Genomic DNA, 21224 nt, shown 5'->3' with positions numbered 1-21224 from the left:
GGTAGGCAGAGGCACAAGCGAGCAAGAAAAACGAGGAGAGTGGAGGGAGCACGCACACACACACACACACACACACACACACACACACACAGAGAGAGAGAGAGAGAGAGAGAGAGAAGGCTTGTGGGGGGGGGGGGGGGGGGGGGTGTGTGTTTAACTCAGCGCTAAGAGGCTTTTATGTGTGTGGTGTGTGTGTGTGGCATGCTACACACTAATCAAAATTGCACACACATAGATCTACCGACCAACGATGCTCCAATCAAATCTACATACACACACAAACAATAGAGGGCAATCACACAAGATTAGAGAGCATTTAATCACCAATTAGTTAACATCTAGTGAATCAAGGCATCAAAGATAATCAGTAGAGAGTGAAAGAGGGATATGAAATGAGAATTAAGAACTTTGATTAATGTTAATCAAGTCACATGAGCTTGAAGAAGCTCAAGGACTCCATAGCCACACACCACATGAGTTCTCACTAGAGGTGCTCTCAACAAATGAGACTGAGAACCCTAATTCCATTTACACATTGCTTTATATACCTAGGGTTCAAATGTGCAATGTCCAAGCGCCCAAGGCTTTTAGGGCTCCACACTTATTGACCTACTACCTAGGCACACTAATCAACATCTTCTTTACAACTTGGAGTTGTCATTGAACCTATATCTAACCATAGACAATGACTTGAAATAAATTGGAAAATTACATTACATGGCCACATTGGAAAAATGTGTAAATCTTTACAGCTTCTTTGTATCCATCCTTGATGTGCAAGTGCTAGGCTTGGGCGTCTAGTAGATCTTGTTAACTAATGTCGACTCAATTAAGACCAATTACAAAAAATGGTCTAGACACTTGAAAATTGATTCAAACTTCATAAAACATGTCAAGGGACCTATTGATTGTATGTACAACTAGTGTACTATCAAGAAACTTGGAAAAAATAATTGTGTTTACTATCTCCTGCTCCAAAACACAAGATTTTTGAATGTTTCTTGAAATGATTTTGATTTGATAGTAATAGAGTACATGTGCCAAATTTCAAGCGGTTTAAAATAGTTTTGACTAAGATTGGTAGTTGTTTAGTATAAGAGTCTACAAACTATAGAAACTAGTAAAATTTGTACAAAGCTTGTCCAAATTTGTTGAAATTTGATTCAGAGATGTTTGACAACATCCTTAAGGCTGTTGTTTCTTTATTAAGAGTGTCTACAAGGGAAGTAGAATGATGAGGATTATTGCAGTACTTATTAGCATGGGAAATATTAATAAAGTATTGAAGGGATTATTTTTTGATGGATATATAAATAAAAGTGTAGCAAATATATGAGTGTAGCATGATGGAACATTGGTTTCTTGTTGTAGTCCGCTCAAGGTGCATAGGTAGAAGAAAAATAGAGTGTGTCTTGCATTTGTCCAATGATGGGATATCGTATAAAAATGCATTGAAAACAATATGTTGTGCAAGAAAGATTTTTGACTCCGACAGTTCTTCAGAGAGAATGTGTATCTATAAAAGCATGTGACATGGCTTTACAAGTTATCGCCCCTTTAAGAAGGGTTTTTTATATCGAGGATATGTGCTTTCATCTAACGGTGCATTGTGCATGAGTGTCACTCCACCATGATTAAGTTGATAGACTTTGACTCTTATGCTTTCAGCATGAGCAACACAACTTAGATATGCTCAACTCTTCCAGCTTGAGCGTAAGCCTAATAACTACGACTCTCAGCACAAATTTTATTAAGACATGAAGATTTGGGACTAACGCTTTGCTCATTTTTTGGCTCAGCAGCCCGACTTTGACTATGTCAAAGACTATTTTTTGCACCCTGGCAACTTGACATTTTAGATTTTGGAGCTTACTTCAAACATTTATTCAAGTAAAAGTAAGATTGAGTCCTTAAGAAGAGGATTATTGAAGGACCAAGTTGGCATTCAAGGTTTCTTTTTGTTGTTTAATCAACTTTAAATTTGCAGCTTTGATGGTTGGATTGTCCTTCTTTGACTATGAAGACTCATTTGCCTATTTTATGCTCCAGTTAGGCCTATTGAAAGGAGCCTTTGATGTTGTTGTAGGCTTTTGTTGACTATCGGCATTTGTCTATTGATTCGGAGCGTTGGAAGACTTAGGGATCCAAATCTCTTTATGACCTTTTTAGCTTCTCTATTGACCTTTTTTGGCATAAGTTCTTGTTGAGCTTTTTTTATCTTCATGCAGCTTCGTTGTAATTATAGTTGGTCTTTGGTTGACTGGTTGCCAAACCTTTGTGTAGCCTTTGTAGAACCTTTGTGCAAGAGGACAATTCTTTGAAATCCATCTGTGTTTTGTATCCTCTTAAGAGTTGTGGTAGACTCTAGTAGTATTCGATGTTGTTCTATTGTTTAACCGCTACTTAGGTATCCTGAGATGTTGTCGAGGTTGATACCCATTTGACATTATACTCTGGGAGGGTCTTGATTGCACTTCATATGCTGTGATCTTTGATTTTGGTACCCATATGTTTCTTTTATCTGTATAGTACTGCTGTTGTTTCAAGTTCCATGGTGATGATATACATCCCATGCGTTTGTCTTTCTGTGTTGGTCTTCTATTTTCAAGCCATGCTGGATCATTGACTTTTACTCAACTTCTCGGAACAAACACTTGTTTGACTTTCCTTTGCATTCTTGAGTACTTGGGCTGATATATCTTTGCTTTTTTGGGTGGCTCCCTAGAGGTTTTGTTTGGGTCAGCAATCGACTTGAAGTTTCTAAAGCCTAACTTGCTTGAGGAAGCTGATCCATGAGGGGTTCTTTGATGTAGAGGCATATGGTGTCACACTATTTGTGCTAGTCGATTGAAGGTCCACTTTAGCTTTACTTTAGCTTTACCTTTGTCTGCAACTTTTGTCTTTAATTCTTTTGACTTTTGCAACTTTGAATCTAGCATTAATGGTACTTGTATCTGTTCATTTGGAAAGTAGAGCATTGTACCTTCTTTGTAGGCCTTGTGTTGGTCTAATCATTGATGTCCAAGGATGACATCTACATGCATATCTTTTGAAGAATTTACTTGAAACTTTACCTGCTCTTCATTCTTTTGGATGCTAAAAATAGAAACCATTTCTTCTTGACATGTAGCCATACCTAGGTTGGTGTTTGTTGCATTTGATATGCACTTGCCATTTCTTGATATGCGTTAAGCTCTTCTCAAGTTTTGTTGGGTAAAGATGATTCATCTTCAAAAACTCTCCTTTGGCATCGGTCGCCATTTCAGTTTTACTCGAGGACTTTGAATTGTCATCCACGGGTGACAAGTCATTGTCCTCATTCTTTGTTGTCTGTGACGACTGCATTTGTTTGAACTCTATATCTCTAAAACCTTCTTGGCCATTGGCATTCCCACTATGATGTTATATGTTATATCTTTTGTTGTAATCACGTGGAACTGGGCTATGATGGTCTTTGCACTTATTTGAATGGTGGTAGAAATGATTCCCCCGCATTTTTCTCGTTTCCTGATATGCTAATGAATTTAGAAGAATCTTTCAGCTGTGGTTGACCACATTTTTCCCAAGTGAGAAAAGACATGATTGTTTTTTGGATTGATTGGTTTTGTTGTGGTTGTGTCCTTTGGTTGAAATTTTTTTGCATCTTCTTTGCTTTGACCATTTTCTTTAATCAATGTTGGCTTGTTTACCTTTTTCTTGCAACTGTTGAGTATTGTCTGCCTACGTTTGAGTAAATTTCGATCTTAAAAGATCCATTGTACTTTTTGACTAAATATGTCTCTCTGGAGGATATTTTGGTGGTGACCTTTGTGTAGCTTTCTAAGCTCTTTTCATTGATTTTGACCTATCTGCCACCTTTTCTAAAAGCTTGAGGCTTTGCATCATCTTGAAATAATATGTAACTTTAGTTTTATCTTTTGTAGGGGTTTATACAATGTCATGAACCTTTGATATTCATTGCAATCTACATCTCGATATGAATATGTGAGATGGTTCACATGCAATTGCTTGAACACTATTAGTTGGGTCATCTTTTGACTTCGAGTTGTGGAGATTAACTGAAACTTTTGTCCCTGATGATCTTCATATAGGCATTTTTATGCAAATCTGGAGGGAATCTGGATCAATGGATTTTGCTTTGAAGAGGTCTGCTGGCTAGAGGCTCTAGGGCTTCTAACTAGTGTTGCACTTCTTGGTAAAGAGTTGAACTTATTGGATTTGCAGCTCCCCCCTTTCTAGGGTGATCATTAAATATTTCTCCATTATGAGAGCTCAAAATTGTTTGGCTCTAGTCTGATCTCAGTTTTTGATACTACGAAGGCACATTGTGGGTAGCATTGTTGATGTTTGTCATATGTAAACCTTCTGCATAGTTTCCTATGTACTTTGTGAAACATGACAAATAATTCCCCAAGTCAAGTTGTAGATAGCATTATCTTCACCCTGATATCGTTTATCCCATGGGTCTCCTATGATATGAGCTTCTGTGGTTTTAGGACTCAAGACATCATAGATTTTAGACTATCGCATATATATGCGGCTGTTTTGGTTAAAGTGTATGCTCATTTGGTCACAACATCGAAGTTTGATTTCCGATGGGGGAGAGTTTGGCTCTGAACGTATTTCTGGGTTCACTCGGCTTGCCAAGCTGCGCATGCCGAAATCCACTTCGATAACCAACGAAAACTCAAAAATTTGGATATCTCCTTGAGCGGAAATTCGGAATTAGCACTTTGCTTCAAGTACCACCCTCCTTGAGAGTTCCACTACACATAGCGGTGCGTTTGAAAGGCAACACTCTTTCCAAATACTCATCTATTGCGTTCCATAAACTCGAAAGTGTGTTGCGTTTCATGTCATCTTACAGGCCTTGAATGCTATGCTTGCCATGTCGTTCAAGGCTTTAAATACTCCTCACGGTCCTTGCCTTACTATGAGGGTTCATAATTTACCTTCTATGCCTTGCATGGCTTTCTAAAAATAGGTTTGCAGCATCTTGCCATATGCCTTGCATGGCTTTCTAAAAATAGGTTTGCAACATCTTGCCGTATGCCTTGCATGCTATACTGGGATTCTTAACGGAATGCCCCTGGCATGCCTGCACAGGCCTTTCAGATAACTGCCGTGGGCTAAGCCTCTTAATTGGGGTGCCCAAATTAGGGTACTTGTTTTGCTCAAAAAAGAAAGAAAGAAAAGAAAAACCTCTACTTCTGCAGCGATGGCGGCAGCCTTCACAGACGTTCCTGCCCACAACTCTCTGTAGAGAGCTCGAGAGCCGGTGGTGCCTCCTAACGAGCTCATCCTCGCTCGATTACATGCTGAGCGCGTCTCGTCCTGGTGCATGCAAGGACAGGTTCCCGCGGTCCTCGTTGGCCGAATTTGCACTGTATAACCAAGCGACCATGCCCACAACGCTCCCACTTTCATGTCAACCTCCACCTCGACCTGCTTTTGCAAAATTGAACGTGCATGGCATGCAAGCACGCTCTTCCTCCTCCTTCCATGAGTGAGAGAGAGAGAAAAACCTCCATAGCCTTGCATAGAGAGAGAGAGAGAGAGAGAGAGAGAGAGAGAGAGAGAGAGAGCATACAAACTCCATGAGAGACCTCCATGGTCAACCTCCATCTCCCCTCTTCCATAGCTCCCTTCTTCCTCCTCCCACCTTGCTCTGATACCAGTGAAAGGGCAAGGGGACTGGAACGTGCTCATCACCACCCAGCCATGCCCTATATAGGCCCTTGGCCTTCTAAATATAGCGACCCCCTTGACTGCATGTCCGTCCTGGCCCTTGCCCGTGCCTGGTCCTACCATTGTCTTGACATATATACTTCAACAATGTCTTAGCTGATGTACATAGAGCACTTGCCCCATGCATACCAATTTATGTTCCCTTCATTTGTGGACATAAATTCTTTTTTGAACACAATCTCGAAGGCTATCCAAGTCTTTGGCACACTGCTCTTCTCCTTGAGAGACATCCACCAAGTGTAGGCCTTGCCTTCTAGTATCAGACTTGTTTGCAATGCCTTGATTGCTGCTTCTAAGATCACAAATCCCATCCCATTTGCTTTGGAATATATACAAAATATATTTGTTGCGTTCCCTTTCCTCTCCCCTAAAAATTGGTGGCTTGGTATTTTCTAACAAGTCATCCACATCTTTTTGAGAGAGAAGGTGCACTAGATTGGAGCCTTGCTCCTGCAGACCAGGTGTGCTCCCGCCAGGTACATGGATTGTAGAAGCTCAAGTCTGCTCATTAACTTGGCCCTTGGCCAACTGTTGCATGAATTGCACAAGCATATTAGACAGTGTCAGACTTGTTTGCAATGCATTGATTGCATCTAGAGTGCTTCTAAGATCACAAATCCCATCCCATTTGCTCTGGAATATATTCCAAATATCTTTGTTGCATTCCCTTTCCTCTCCCCTAAAAATTGGTGGCTTGGTATTTTTTAATAATTCATCCACATCTTTTTTAGAGAGAAGGTGCACCAGATTGGAGCCTTGCTCCTGCAGACCAGGTGTGCTCCCGCCAAGCACATGGATCGTAGAAACTCGAGTCTGCTCATTAACTTGGCCCTTGGCCGACTGTTGCATGAATTGCACAAGCATTTTAGACATTTTGGTGACATTCTCATTCAACTTTGCAAAATTAGACTCTAAAATAGTCATGCGTGTTTGCAATGCTGTAAAATCATTCAAGTTTGCAAAATTAGACTCCAAAATAGTCATGCATGTTTGCAGTGCTCTAAACTCTTGGCTGTCAAGCAATTCATAGCTATCATCCATCCCCATTGCCGGGCGGATACCCTCCCTGAGAGTAGTCGACCGTGGGGCAGCAACACATGGAACTTGTGCAAGATTTCCAAAATCAAACGTATGTTACATGTCAATATCCATATCCATGGAGATTTTGTGCTGTGCTAGCAAGAGAAAAGATGTATCTTAGACAAAATCGCCTACTGAAATCAGTTCAAAAATCACTATAAGAGAAATTAATTAGCCTTGCTAATTTAAACCCGCCAACTCATAGACAATCATTGATGTCGATCATGAACTGCTGAAAGCGTCGTCCAAGTGCGTGCTTTGCTGATTTTTGAATGCCCATCCAAAAAGACCGTGTCAAATTCCGACATCGATAAACTATCAACTCATGATAGTAATAGTGTTACTACCAACGCTCACCTGGTACAATACAACTCTTTGTAATTGCCGTTGTGGATAGTTGAAAATCGATACTGAATACTATTGAAGAAATATATGCTTTTGAAAACTCGCGAATTTTTGATTTTTTTTGAATTGACAGAATTTCAAGAGCGGTGTTTGCCTTTGCTTGCCTCGACTACTTTTACTCAGGAGCCTATCGGCTCCATAGCCAAAGAGGGAAAAAGGTGGGGGAGATGCTCGGGGGCGGGGGGGGGGGGGGGGGGGGGGGTCACTATGTATAAATTGTGTATATCACGTGCGTTCTCAATGACTATTTCTAAAACTCCTTATCTGTGAATTTTTGACAAATTAAATACACCCTTCTCCTATTCAATCTATTTTTTTTTTCCAAATTTCTATTTTATGGTACCCTTTAATATGTGCAAATGTGTGAAAAAATGAAATTTACATTCACATAATTATTACGTGACGCCCCCGAGGGGTGATGCCGAATGTGGGCCCCCTCCCTTGCTTCAATTTTGTTGGAAAATTCACCCTAAGGTGGGCCTTGGGTGTCCCAAGTGGGAAAACCACAATTTCCTACAGAGACTTAACGATGGCGACATCGTGGGGGAGAAAGATGAAGTTGTAGCATTCACCACAGACCACGAGCGAGAGAGAGAGAGAGAGAGAGAGAGAGAGAGAGAGAGAGAGAGAGAGAGAGAGAGAGAGAGAGAGAGAGAGATGCAAAGGTGAGGTGCTGAGTGGCAGTGCTATGGAATGGACATGTGAAAGTGGGGGTTGGGCAAGGTTGGTGGAGAGGATATTTAAAGGGCTTGCCACTAGGTAGGGGAGAGAGAGAGAGAGAGAGAGAGAGAGAGATGTTGAAACAACGACTGCAAAAGTTAGAGAGAGAAATGTTGAAGGAATGTGTGCACAAGTTAATGATTAGCATTGGTTTTCTCACGTTCAATATTTAACATTAAAGAAACCAAAATGATTCAGAGAATCACCACATGTGCTTGAAAAAAACCATTTTGCTGGCTATGTATTTTAAGGGCAAGGTAATCAAACAACCGAGATTTATGGAAAAATCTAGGATATTCTTAATTTCTTAGAGGTTTATAACTCAAATGCTCAATTTTTGACCTTGAATATCAAGGTTCAATGGCATGACAACCGGAGTTTTCACTAAGAACCATGATATGTGAACTCTGATCACCACATCAAACCATCACCACCTTATTTCCAAAGCTAAAAAAAAACATATTGAACACTAGCCTCAACACTATCTCACATGGGCTTTTTTCCCCTCGATCTTGCGATGCCGCCGAATTTACTAATCGACTCGAATTTACTAAGCTAACCCGAATTTATCAAGAACATGTCTTCTAATGCTCTCAAGAAACACGCGCAAGCGAAGTGGTTAAGGTGATAGGCTCTCAACGGTGACGCTGTGGGTTCGAGTTTTGGGGGGGGGGGGGGGAGGTGTAATCCACCTGAATTTACAAGCGTCACTCGAATTTACAATTTTTGCTGCACCAAATTTACCCGTTTTTTCGAATTTACAAGAAGCGGATCGGATGGTTCAGATTGCACCTAATCCCTGTAATAAACGTGTGCCATTGATCCCCTCCTTAAATGCCCGTGTGAGATAGTGAGGAGGGAACACTAGGGCCTTTGCCACATGCCAGCCAGTAAGGTGGACCCAATCACATAAAATCGAAAAAAAGAGAGAATCAAGCAAGATGCGTGGAGAGGGGAAACAATGTCGGGCGCAGCAAACCAGGCAGGTGCGTGGCACAACAGACATGCATGGGAGAGGCGACGTGCAGACAAGGCAAGGCAACACGCAGACAACAGGTGCATGCAAAGGTAGGGCGATGAGACGCTGGGGCAAATGCAATATATTTTTATTTTAATAAGTGGGGAAAAGCAACAACATTATGTGCCCCCACAATGGTTAAGGAGCACCTTTCGAAGTTAATGTCTGGAAGGTGAGAGGTTGAATTCCTGAATCCTTTGGTAAAGGTGGTGAATCCTTCAAAAGAGAGAGGGAATCTTGAAGAATCTATGAGAGTAATGGAATAAACTGCGTGCAAACCATTTAGGAGTCATTAGTAGAGTACGTACCAACTAATTAAGACTAAAATTAAGTTATTAGTAATCGGGGCCTTCACAAAAACCCAAAAATGTACTGCGCAATGATTCAATTGAACATGGATACCGTTTGTCGATGCTTGTTATTTGCTGCTTTCACTATCGGCGCGTTGGCGGCTATGGGCCTATGGCGCGGTAGCTCTGCCATCATCCTATGTCCTCGCAAAACCCTGTGTTTTTCCACTCGCGCACGGTATCCTTGAGCCATATCTTTTGTTTCCTATCTGTTCTCGCCTTCTGCGGCCTTCATGCAGCTGGGATTCCAGAAGGTCTTTCCTTGTCCTTTACCACAGGAGAAAGAACCATCGGAGCTAGACCAGGAATAGGAGAGGAACGTACGGATTGAAACCCGGAAGCTGAAGACAAGATAGACAAGCAGAAAGTTTGGGCCTAGACATGCGAGAAGCGGTTCTGGAGTTCAAAGCCAAGGACGGGGCTTGGTATGCAGGAACTGCAACCTTTGAGGGTCCTTTCCTCCGTGTGCATTTTGAGCACTTTGCTGATGAAGAAGATGAGCGTTGGCTGCCCACAAAATTCAAGTCACCACAGGATGTCAAGAAAATGATACGGCCAGCATCCCAGCCCATGCAAGACTTCCAATGTAGCAGCCTCCGTCGTGGCATTTTCTTGTGTGTTGCATGTAGGCAGCCGGGCTCTGACTGTTTTGAATACTATGATGCCAAGCTTCAGCAGGTGTGATACATTTCTCTTTCACAAGGTTGTTTTGTGCTATTGGTTTTTTTTCTTGTATGCACATACTTGGTCATCCGGAGTTTTCTATAGCTTCATGCAACTCATGCACAGGCCTGCCCAGTGCACATCTTCATGTATGTGCCATCTCAGTTTTGTTTATATGTATTGAGCCTTCACTTATCCTTGATCAGATAGCTGAGAGAAAGGTCTGATTGACCTGCTATTTTGATGAACGTGTTGAGCTTTGTTTTTGCATGTGTAGCTAAACAAATTATGAATCTGTGGTTTGTACCTCTCTTTAGTGACTGAAAACTTTTTGGAGGACCTGAGGATTTCCTGTATCTTGTATCTGCACTTTTTGTTTCTTTAGAGAAGAGTTTTGGCTAGCATTGAAGACAGGAAATTATCAGCCTTTATTGCAGACTATCAAAGCCTTTTCTCTGAAATGATACAAATTGTTTTTTCCAAAAACTTTTGCTTTATTGGTGATCGGATCCAGTAAATCGTTCTTATCATGTTTTGGTATTATAGCTGGTGAATCGAACCACCTGCGGAACCCTTAAATACTTTTTTCTTTGGTGCAGATTCGTAGGTCTCCCCATAAGGTTGATCGAGGTGGCCAAGAATGCTGCATGTGTCAGTTTGAGGTGGAGTGGTTGGGGGGACCACTCGTGCAGAAAAAGCAGTTTGTAACCTGTGGAGATATCTGTCTGAAGACACCAGGGGATATAGAGGACGATCCTGTCATCAAGGACTACCTTGCAGAAGTGAAGTGTGGGAAAGTCCAAAAGGGCAAGGATGCTTCAGAAAAGGACATTCTTTTGACATCCAAGAAAAGGAAAGTAGCATCGTCAGTTGATGAAAGAGGGGAGCAGGCTAGTTCAGCCAAATGTGAGCAGTCTGTGTCGAAAAACGACTCAAAGGGCTTGGATACAAGCCTGCAGTGTGGTGAAAGCTCCAATCATTTCAGGGATTATGGTATAAAGAAAGAGGGGAATCTTGAAGGGCAACCTTTGAAGAAGATTTGCCTTAGCACACAGTTTACGAAAAGCTCTGAACCTCCCATCCTCAGTCACAATCTGCCAGATTTAAATAAATCAGCAAAGGGTTCGGTAGATTTCATAGAGATCGATTCAGACAAAGAGGAAGATTGCAAGCCTTCATCTAGAGTGAGCCACACTCAAACAGGTGCAGTAAATGATACTTTAGTCCATAAATCCGTGGAAGGCTCTGATTGTTCAAAGCGGGATAACAAAGGGAACCCACATAAAGCCAGCCCTTCTTTGGTTGATGGATTCAGCACGCGCCATGACTTTTCTGGGATTTCAAATGAGCAGATGTTTTCATGTACGGGTGATGGGCCAGCTTGTTCATATGTCGCCTTGCCAAGACGTCGCTTCAAGGGTGAACCCTACCAATGTGAGGCTGTGGGATTTATACCTGTCGCCCCCGTTCATTTGACAAACATGTGTACCCACAGCATGTGTAGCCATAGAAATGCAAATATATCGTGCAAATGGACAAGGAGTGGGGATATTTGTCCTCATTCCACAACTTCTCAAGTTTGTGGCCAGAATGCTCATTTTCAAGCTGATATTCCCACACAAAAGCAACATTTTGAAGACAATGGTGACGTAAAAGAGATTTCTAGAGCTCAGAAGGAAAATACGAGGGAGTATTTTTGTTTAAGCGAGAAAGGGATTAGTCACACTCAGTTTTTGCTGGTTGAGAACATCGAGAAGGATGTCATACCTTCCAAGGCATTGAAGGCAATTCGCAAAGTTACATGTGATGCCTTAATGATCTACATCTGGCCCAGCTTGGATTATGAGACAACCAGAAAAGGGTATATATGCTATCAGGATTTTGAAGCTGCGGAAACTGCCTATCAGAAACTTTGTGCTGAAAATATTTTCATTGTCTCATCGAAAGGAAGGTATGCTGTGAATAGTCAAAGTCTCAATTGCACCATGAGTACTGACATTACTGGAATTGTTGCTTATTAGAGATTCTTATCTTTCCTATTACCATTGTCCTTCAGAGTAGTTTATGGGGAGTGGGGGACTGTTTTATGTCCATTACTTTTATGCCTTGTCGTGTAGGACTCAGGAGTCCACCTTGAGCCCAAGGGTGCTGGCTGGATGGCTCTTGAGTGTGCATCTGCCATTTTTGTCACACTTTTGTGTGCGAGATGTGTTGTTTTAGCCATCGTGTCCCTTTTTATGCCCATACACCATCTAATGTATGTCGTGGATGGAAATGATAGGCAGGGCATGAATTGGGTGTTAGATACCAAGCGCAACACATGGTATACTGGATGACTTCTTACCTCCATTTTATATACGTTGACGATATGGTAGGGCATGAGTTGGGTGATAAGAATCAAGATACCAAGCTTAACATCTGATACATGTGGATGACCTCTCCTACATTTACCATTAGCATGTGGTAGTGGACACAAAGATCTTCTCTAGTGCTACAGTAGCTGGACTTTATGGACCTGGTCTACCCATTGAAAGTAATGTATTACTTTTTTTTGTGGGTGGAAGAAGGAGCTATATATTGTATACATGAGACTTGTGGGGATGCTCCATGGCCCTATCTCTTAGAGGAAGTACAACTTGGAGTAGTGTAGTATGAGTGCTAGCTAGGTATACATCGCAGTGGCATATAGGAAGGAACCATCGAGGAGACGCATAATGCCTTGTGATATGTCCCTGATTTGTGATGCAATACTTATCTTGCCAGCTTACTCACTAGTGTATTCATAACATCATATTAAACATTGCGTATAATTTTATTTTTGTTGTTTTTCTCAATTATGTTACGGGGACCTCTGTTTCTCAGTTTTGTTGAGTGGACCTATCTTATCATTTTGAGAAGTCAAGAAGTAGAAGATTTTAATTTACATTTGTGTGCACACCCTCCTTTGTGTGTGAGTGTGTCTCCCTGCAAGAGCTCAAGCTTTCTCCTTCAATATCTCTATATATTGTATTAATAGTGGAGCAATTGTAACCAGCAAGGAGACTTTGTGGAACAAGCGGTTTGAGGTGTCACGTGACACATCCAACCCTATGTGTCCGTGGACAAGCTACAACACGACAAAGGTTCAGTCAGTCCAGTCAATCTAGATTTAGAAGTGTTCTGGCACTTTTGTGAGTCTGTTCGCAACTGATCAGCCAGCGTTTTTGGATCTTGCAGAGACCTGGCGATAGCAAGAAGCAGAAGCCCCAACGTTAGCAGATTCACCGCAGCAGGATCATTTTCAGCCCTAGCGTTTTTGGTTTGCAAATCAACCTCAGCGTTTTTGCAGATCTTCGTGACAGATTCAGCCCTAGAACCAGCGTTTTCAGTTTTCAGCAGTTAGACATTGCAGAACAAGTCTCATACCTCGCAGATCTCACCTTCCCGTAGCAGATCCTCGCCGCACGGTCAGATTCCGCAAGGTTTACAGATTCAGCCCGGAAAATCTGCGTTTTCAGCGCGTCGTCATCGACATAGAGTCAGAATTCAGCAGATAAAGATTTGCAGATTTTCAGCCCTTAGCGTTTTCAGATTTCAGCCCGTCTCGTCGTCGTCCTCATCGTCATCGACATCGTTGGCAAGTTCAAGCATTGTAGAGATTTGTGCATTCGTAAGTAGACCGCTCTCGCCATAGAGAGTGGGGCCCTTGGAGGAGGGTTTTACGTCTCTGGTGTTGTATTCTTCTCTCTATCTCTCATTCTCATACACTTGCACGTATAGTGTCCATTCACTTTGTTTATGATCATTGCACTCTCATTAAGAACGGAAGGCTCTCCCTTCCATAAGAACAAAAGGAACCTTGAGCACAGTTCGGAGCACTCATCTTGAGCAAAGTTCAAACATTCATTCCGCTGCACCTTACATGAGGGTAACATCTTGGCTACCTTCTACCCTTGTGCTGGTAGTACATATTCTTGGGAGTCTCGAGAATTGACAGTAACTTCTCAATCCACAAGGAGAGTCGTGGAAGAAGCGCTTTGGGGGTAACATCCTAGCTAGTTGTCTTCTATGCTCATGGTGCTACTACATATTCTTAGGAGTCTTGAGAGCTGACAGTAAGACTCTAAAGTACATCGCTGACAAGTCGGGTCATGATGAGTGACTGTTGACCAAGTACCAACATGCAGTCCCGCAGATGCTATCATCCACATGGAAAACATATCATGCGGTTGATCTGGAGGGTCTAAATGCATGACCAAAAATGTCTCTAGAAAGCAGGTAGGATGCGCTGATCTTGCCATACCTCTGACTGGTGTGGACGGTGAGAAGGGTGCTTGGTCTGCAAAAGAAGGGAGACAAAGTACTCACAAAATGATAAGAGGGGCTCCATCATCTCTCAATGAAGGCCACTACCACTCACTAGGATCCCAATCCAACTGAACAAGTGACTTTCGTTGCCAAATCCACAATCTGCAAAGTGGTGCCTCGTCTGTAGTGAAAACAGGTTCAACAAAGTACCTCACCCTGAAACTTCAGTTTGACGTGACGTCCATGATGGCGAGTTTTCGTAATGCTAAAGACGAGATTCTCCTGCCGAGCAACAATTGGGTCTTGAGTGCGGATTGAAGTACACCCACCATCCGTGATGAGAAGGTAAAAGAGTCTGTCCCCTGATGAAGGCGTGCCAGTCTGGTGAAATAGCCTCATTAATCTCTCTCATACAGGCAGCAACCCCTCTTTGTATCCCGTAGGTAGCTCCAAGGCTCAAGCACCCGTGCCTTAACCAAGGAAGCATCTGACCAACGTTGTAAAGATCATGCTGGCCCATCATCCCATCTAGCCCAATCAATGTGTGGGCTCTCGCCTAGCTGACGGCCTTCTGAATCTGTCACATATGCATTCCATACAAGTGGCTACCTTGCTACCTTTTGGATACACGAAGGCGTGTGGCGAATCAAAGCAAGACGTAGTTCCTTTCAAATCCGCAGCAAGCAGCGCATAAATGATGACAAATGAGACGTATCCAAGGGTGCATCTGTAAAGATGAATCTGATGGCCGGGCGCCAAACACTTGTAGTATCTAGAGATCCAAAACGAGGAGAGGTATGCGGCAAAGCATGGTGCAAAACCGATCATTGGGTGAAACTGTTCGTCTCACAGATTTTCCGATAACATGGCATGCTCGAGTCCCTTGTTTCGGACACAGACACTCGGTTTACTAGTTTGTTTTGGAGGGCAATCTGGGAGAACATTGGCTCGCGGTTGCAGTTCCTGTCTTCGTTCCATTCGCAGACAGATGGGCAATTTGAGACAAATAATCCAATGGTTTTAGATTTGTTGAAGTCTTATATTTTGGATCAACAGACTTAATGGGAAAAGTATTTTCCCTTGGTGGAGTTTGCCTACAACAACACATGCGGAAGGCGCCATTTGAAGTATTCAAGGGTGCTAAGAAGGTTCCTCAATTTCTAAGCACCTAAGACAAGATTCTTTTGAAGTAGATTTTTGGAAAAAAGTCTAGAAGGCATGGAAGGCAATCTAGCCGTTTAGAGGAGGAGATCTCGTCCCCTTTTGACAATGACTAGATCAACAAGAAAACCAAGGAGTTCAAGGAAGGAAGTCAGGCCGTCAGGTTTGAGACGTTTTCAGGCTACCAGGTTACCCATCGAGCCCTTGAGTTTGAAGAATAGTTTGACGTTGCCTTCTTTGGAGGACGATTCTTAGAACATTCTAGGGTGCGAAAGGCGGCATCTTACTTGAAAGGAACTGTACAGACATGGTGGTCTACTCTGTTGTTACGTAGAGAAGCACCTGCGACGTGATTAAAATTCAAGACAATTTTCACGCCAACTTGGATATCATATAAATAAACAAGAGATGTCATTACAACTTGGCATCACTTGAGAATGACTAAGAAAGATACATTGGACGACTACTGCCAGAGGTTTTGGGATACTTATTTACCAAAGAGGCCAGATTGAGCAGTTTTGCTGTGGTTTGCTAAAAGAGATTCAAGACTATCGTCTAAACTAGAAGTCTGACTTTATTCAGAGACTTATGGGACATGCTAAGCAACGATTTGGAATGCATGCCGGCTCATTGACTTATCTTACGGATAGAGTAGTATCCATCTCAACAAGGCAAGAGTCCACCAGATTGAAGAGAATGAATGAGGGGAACCGGATAACAGCTCATCACAGGATTTTGGAGAATCAGATGGTAGCACATCCAAAGGTTCCGACGAACTAAGGGAACTAGATGCAAGTTCATCAGAGGATTCCGGAGGAAGGGGATCAGATGATAGTGTGTCTTAGGGTTCCGATGATTGAGACTCATGCGCCAATGGACATGGGAAGCTAAAGATGCTACCCACAGGTCCCAGGGCACAAGGAAAGAAAGGAAAAAAAGAATTAGCTAGTAGATCAAAGAATTCCCTAGACCATGATAATATTTTTTTTGAAGTAGATCAGTCTGATCTAGATCTGGATACTGCTTTTGCTAAGGTGCACGAGGCTCTTGCGAGGTCTCAAGCACAGCGTAAGAAGGCAACCGAGAAGATTCGACGCGACTTGCAGCTGAAGGAAGATGATTGGATGCTCTTACGGTTTGAGAAGGCACACACGTAAGGAAAGGAGTGGTTTTTTCCAAAGCTAACAAAGCGATACTATGGCCCTTTCTAGATTCAAGAGAAGATAAATGATGTATTTTTCAGATTGAAGTTGCGAGAAACATGGAAGATTCACAATGCTTTTTATGTGAGTCTCTTGAAAAATTTCAAGGGTGAGGTGCCAGTCGAGAGGGGGCCTGAGGAGCAACCTGAAGTGGAAGCGAGCGAGGAGATACTTGTTCCGGAACAGATACGAGCTCACCAAGAAAGGAAAGAGAAAGGTAAAGTGAACGGCGGTTCTTAGTTAATAACCATCCGACATTGAGTGCAAAGTGGATGGAGGAGGAGGACCTAGTAGATACCCCTCAGATTTGGAACGTTACCTTGACGCTTTTGGTCTAGCTTTGGCTATTCAAGAGTTCTCGGAGATCAGCGGGTTGAATCTAGTGCAAGCGGGACTGCACAAGAGGGGAGTTACTCTGCTCCTTTGTCAGAGATTGCCAGGATGGAATAAAGTCATTGATTTCCTTTTAGACTTCAGGGATGCTGATGTGCTGAAAGTATTCTACTGGATGACTTTATGAAAGAAGTGCTTTTTTTTTTCCGAGAAAAAGACCCTTCTATTAGTTAATAAAACTACCCATGTTAGACTTACACCACTTTGCTGCTTCACAGGTCTAGGGCATACATATACGGCTAGTATGTCTCTGGGCTGGCACCCATAGTCTAGGTTGTACCTGGTCCGGTCGCCCGAGTTTGGGGCCGGCCGCCCACTTTTGTCCGAGCGCCCACATATATTTCCATATATCATTTTTCTGTTGGGTCGTCGGGATTTTTATCAGGCCTTGCCCTACCTCCCCTTGGGCACCTATTATTGGGCGGGGGGTACCCACTTCCACATCTCACATCTCACAGAGATCACACATTTGATCATTGTATGGGTCTTTTGCTCATGGTAGTCATGGGGGGCTGATCGCCCCCTCCTCACCATATCTTGCATTTGTGCTCTCTCTCTCTCTCTCTCTCTCTCTCTCTCTCTCTCTCTCTCTCTCTCTCTCTCTCTTCCGTACATGCGCACTCTCACATGGTATTAGCAGCTTCAGACTGTCTATTATGAGGCGCTACATTGCATCAGGTTCTTCTCCCAAGGGTTGAATCAGCAAGCGTTTTTGCAACTGGAGCTAGATCTGCTAGCGTTTTTTACATCAGCCAGGCAAGCGTAGAAACATGAGCGATTTCTGTTGCGCAGGACCTCACCTCAACCTGCGTTTTTTGCAAGAAACATTAGATCTGCTGATTTCCCTGCTAGCGCTACCATTTCTAGACATCTTTGTCGCGGAAAACCCTTCCAGATCCATTTGCTATTTTGACCTTCACATGTGTTTTTGGGTTTTCAGCCCATTTTCGGCGGTTTTATTGGTCACTTTGTGTCGTCTACTGCGACACAACAGAGATTCACTTTAAAACAGTTCACAAAAGACGACACGGGAATTCCCGAAAATGAATCTGATTTCTGGGCTCACTCATGTGATTGTGTTTGAGTGCAGGTTTGAAAGACAAAATGATTGCAACATTTCGGTCTTGAGAGACTATGGACATGATCGCAATAAGTATTAGTTAATCCGACATCATTGAGGTCCTATGTGGATCTAGATGCGCTTGCTAAATACGTTGCAAGGAATCATGGTCTTGAGAATTTATAGACATGATCACAATAAGGATTAGTTAATCCGACATCAATGAGGTCCTATGTGGATCTAGATGCGATTGCTAAATACGTTGCAAGGAATCATGGTCTTAGATTTGGAATCAATTTTTATGTGATTGATATGATGTGAATGTGCACTGATTGTGTTTTCTTTGTGTAAGTGCTAGATTTGTGTTGCCTAGTGCGTCGATACTTAGAGTCAATGTCTACTGGATTGGTTTATGGCCTCTGTCTGTATTGCAGGCGTAATCGAGGGCGATTACAACTCTTTCAAGAGGGGGTATGTCACAAACTGATGACGTGGCAGTACTGCTTGGATAGAGTGTAACAAACTTGGACACCCCAAGTCAAGATTCTACCGCAACACATCAGAGATTCCCTTTAAAACAGTTCACAAAAGACGACACTACCCGGCATAGTTCTGTGCCAAGAGGTATTGGCCCCAAAGACTGGCACCCTTTTCGGTATTTCTTTTTATATTAATCTGTGTGTAAAGTACAAGAGAGTCGGTGGGAACTCACACTCCGACTCTGCGTCTAGATGCTCTGAGTAATGAGGCCCAAAAGACTTATTTATTCTTACAATGGATGCCCAAAAGCGAAGCCCCAAAAGCTTCTAAAATTAAAAGCAACAGTTTCCAAAAGCAACTGGTCTTCCAAAATCTGCCAAAAGTAGTCAGCGTGATTTTTGGCAGTTCCGTACTGCAGTCAGCGCGATTTGGAGAGATCCGTACAGTCAACGTATTTCGTGGAAATCCGTATGCCAGCCATGTCAGCAGAGTGTGTGTGTGTGTGTGTGTCCGGGCATTGCCACGTCATTAGTTTGTGACATACCCCCCTCTTGAAAGAATTGTAATCGCCCTCGATTACGCCTGCAAAACTGACAGAGGCCATAAATTGTCTTAGTAGACACTGACTGTTAGTACCAACTCACTAGACACGACACATCTAGCACTTGTACCAAACGACAGTCACATCACCGAACATCACTTGATATCAAAGGAAATCACATACAAAATCATTCCAAATCTCAGACCATGATCAATTAGCAACGTCACGGTAAGGTGGCCGGTTCAGTGGTGTGCTTCTAGGAATCAGACCAATGGTGTGATTTTCAGGATGAGATGGGGACAACTCGCCTGGCAGGCCCTCAGAGAAGCAATTTGCATGAGAGTGGAGAAAATCTTGGCGTTCTCTATCAAGTTCAGACATGTTTGTTCTATGTTCATCATTTAACTCTTTCAAGTAGATTGAGTAAACAAAAAGATTGGATTTCATTAATTTGGAAATGGCCGAAGCCGATACAATAGGGACAGACTCGCCGTTCAATTTTACATCAAGTACAATTTTTTGGCCCTTTTCGTTTGTCAAAGTTGCTTTCTTTGCCCGATAATCGACCACGGCGTTGTTCTTATGGTACCAAGGGACTCCTAGGAGGACGCCACAACCTTCCAAGGGAATTATGTAAAAGTCCTTGTGCCCTAAATACCCCTGACAAGGCAACCGAAGTTTGCCAATGACAGGTGTAATAGCTATGTCCGTCCCGGTGCCGCTAGAACTGCCTCTATTGGTGGTCCAATCCTATCTAATCTTGAGCCGCGCTGCCAATTCAGGTGAAATGAAGTTGACCTTGGCTCCTCCATCGAAGAAAATCAGGGCTTCTTGATCTTTCACTTTGCCCCAAGCTCGACAAAGTCTGCTCTTTCATCAATCAAGCTTGGGTCAGTACCCATGCAATCTGGTACGAGTTCTGCTTTCATCTTGCCTTTTCTGCCATGTTCCTTTGCTGCCCTCGAACTTTGTGGTTGTCTTCAGTTTGTTCTTGCTGTGCCTTTTTGGGGCACTTTGCGGGGATGTGTCCATGTTCCCCGCAACCAAAACACTTCCCCTCTTTGATATAATTGGCCCTCTCTCGAAGAGTGATCCGGGGTCATGTATCCTTATCCTTCTTTTCTTGGGAACTCTTTTTCTTTCTACTTTCATTGGAGGTCTGTCGTGTGGTAAGTCAAATTTCTTGAATGTATAGAGAAACCCCGTTTCGCATGACCCATTAATTCTTGAATAGAATTTAAAAGAGACCTTCTGAAATGAAGAGGTTGGTAGAAAAGAGTCCCAAAACCTCTCGCAATAAGTGTCCAAAGAATCTCCCTTGGTCATCCGAAGATGGTTCTAAGCAGTTCATATATGTCGTTCGTACTCCCGAGTCAGCGAAGAAGATATAAAGAGCCTTTTGAATTTCAACCATTTGACTGGAGCTTCCTTCCTTAGAAGAAGAGTGGACCACTATGTTCGAGCATTGCCTTTAAAAAAAGATGCATCTCTCCTTATCTTGGAGTGCTCTGAGTAGTGCCCTTTAGAGAAAGGCTATGTCAAACTATTGGATGAAGGCCAAAGCCCTCGGAGCATCTCGAAACCTAGAAAAGGATTCAAATTTAATTGGCTATCCACCTTCTTTGACTTCTTTTTCTTTCTTACTTTTGTCTTCGAGGAAGTCATATTGATTGGCTTTGTAAAAATGCTTCTTCTTTGCATAAAGCATATGGTCATCGGAGTCCGAACTATCAGAGGATGACTTCTTGTCGAATTGTCAGAAACTGGGCGAAATCTGGGTTTCTTTGCCTTTTTCTTACCCTTTCCGAAGCTTTGCTTTTTGCTTCGCTTCTTGCCCTTTTGTGTCCTCGTCGCTCGAGCTAGAAGAGCTAGAAGAACCGTAAGAAGAAGAAGAAGAAGAACTGGGTAGTCCTTCAAATCGTACACTCTTCTTCTGTTTTCTTGCAGATGCAAAAGAGGATTGAGGACCCAAATAACCAGGGTAGTCAGTCCCCTTCGCGCTTTTTCACTCGCTTTTTGAATTGGTTGTTCACGTCCAAAAGCCGACTGATCTGTGTCTGAACCACCTCTTGTAATTCTTGTTCTGTAAACATCCTCGGAGAAGGAGGTTTCTTGA

The 21224-nt window shown here is 42.7% G+C and overlaps 1 protein-coding gene across 1 annotated transcript in view; it reads left to right on the top strand.

Annotated features, from left to right (window-relative positions):
* The first annotated feature begins 9367 nt into the window (after positions 1 to 9367).
* LOC147432710 (uncharacterized) overlaps positions 9368 to 21224 on the top strand; it is a 29739-nt gene continuing 17882 nt past the window's right edge. Inside the window, exons 1-2 of the mRNA XM_086492558.1 lie at positions 9368 to 9999; positions 10584 to 11935. Of these exons, the coding sequence (XP_086348684.1) occupies positions 9703 to 9999; positions 10584 to 11935 (1649 nt within the window). The 5' untranslated portion in view covers positions 9368 to 9702. The remainder of the gene's footprint in view (positions 10000 to 10583; positions 11936 to 21224) is intronic.

Source organism: Adiantum capillus-veneris, chromosome 20 (genome assembly GCF_014529385.1).
Source record: "Adiantum capillus-veneris isolate H3 chromosome 20, ASM1452938v2, whole genome shotgun sequence".
In the NCBI taxonomy this organism is placed as follows: domain Eukaryota; kingdom Viridiplantae; phylum Streptophyta; class Polypodiopsida; order Polypodiales; family Pteridaceae; genus Adiantum; species Adiantum capillus-veneris.
This window is presented reverse-complemented; position numbering and strand designations above follow the sequence as displayed.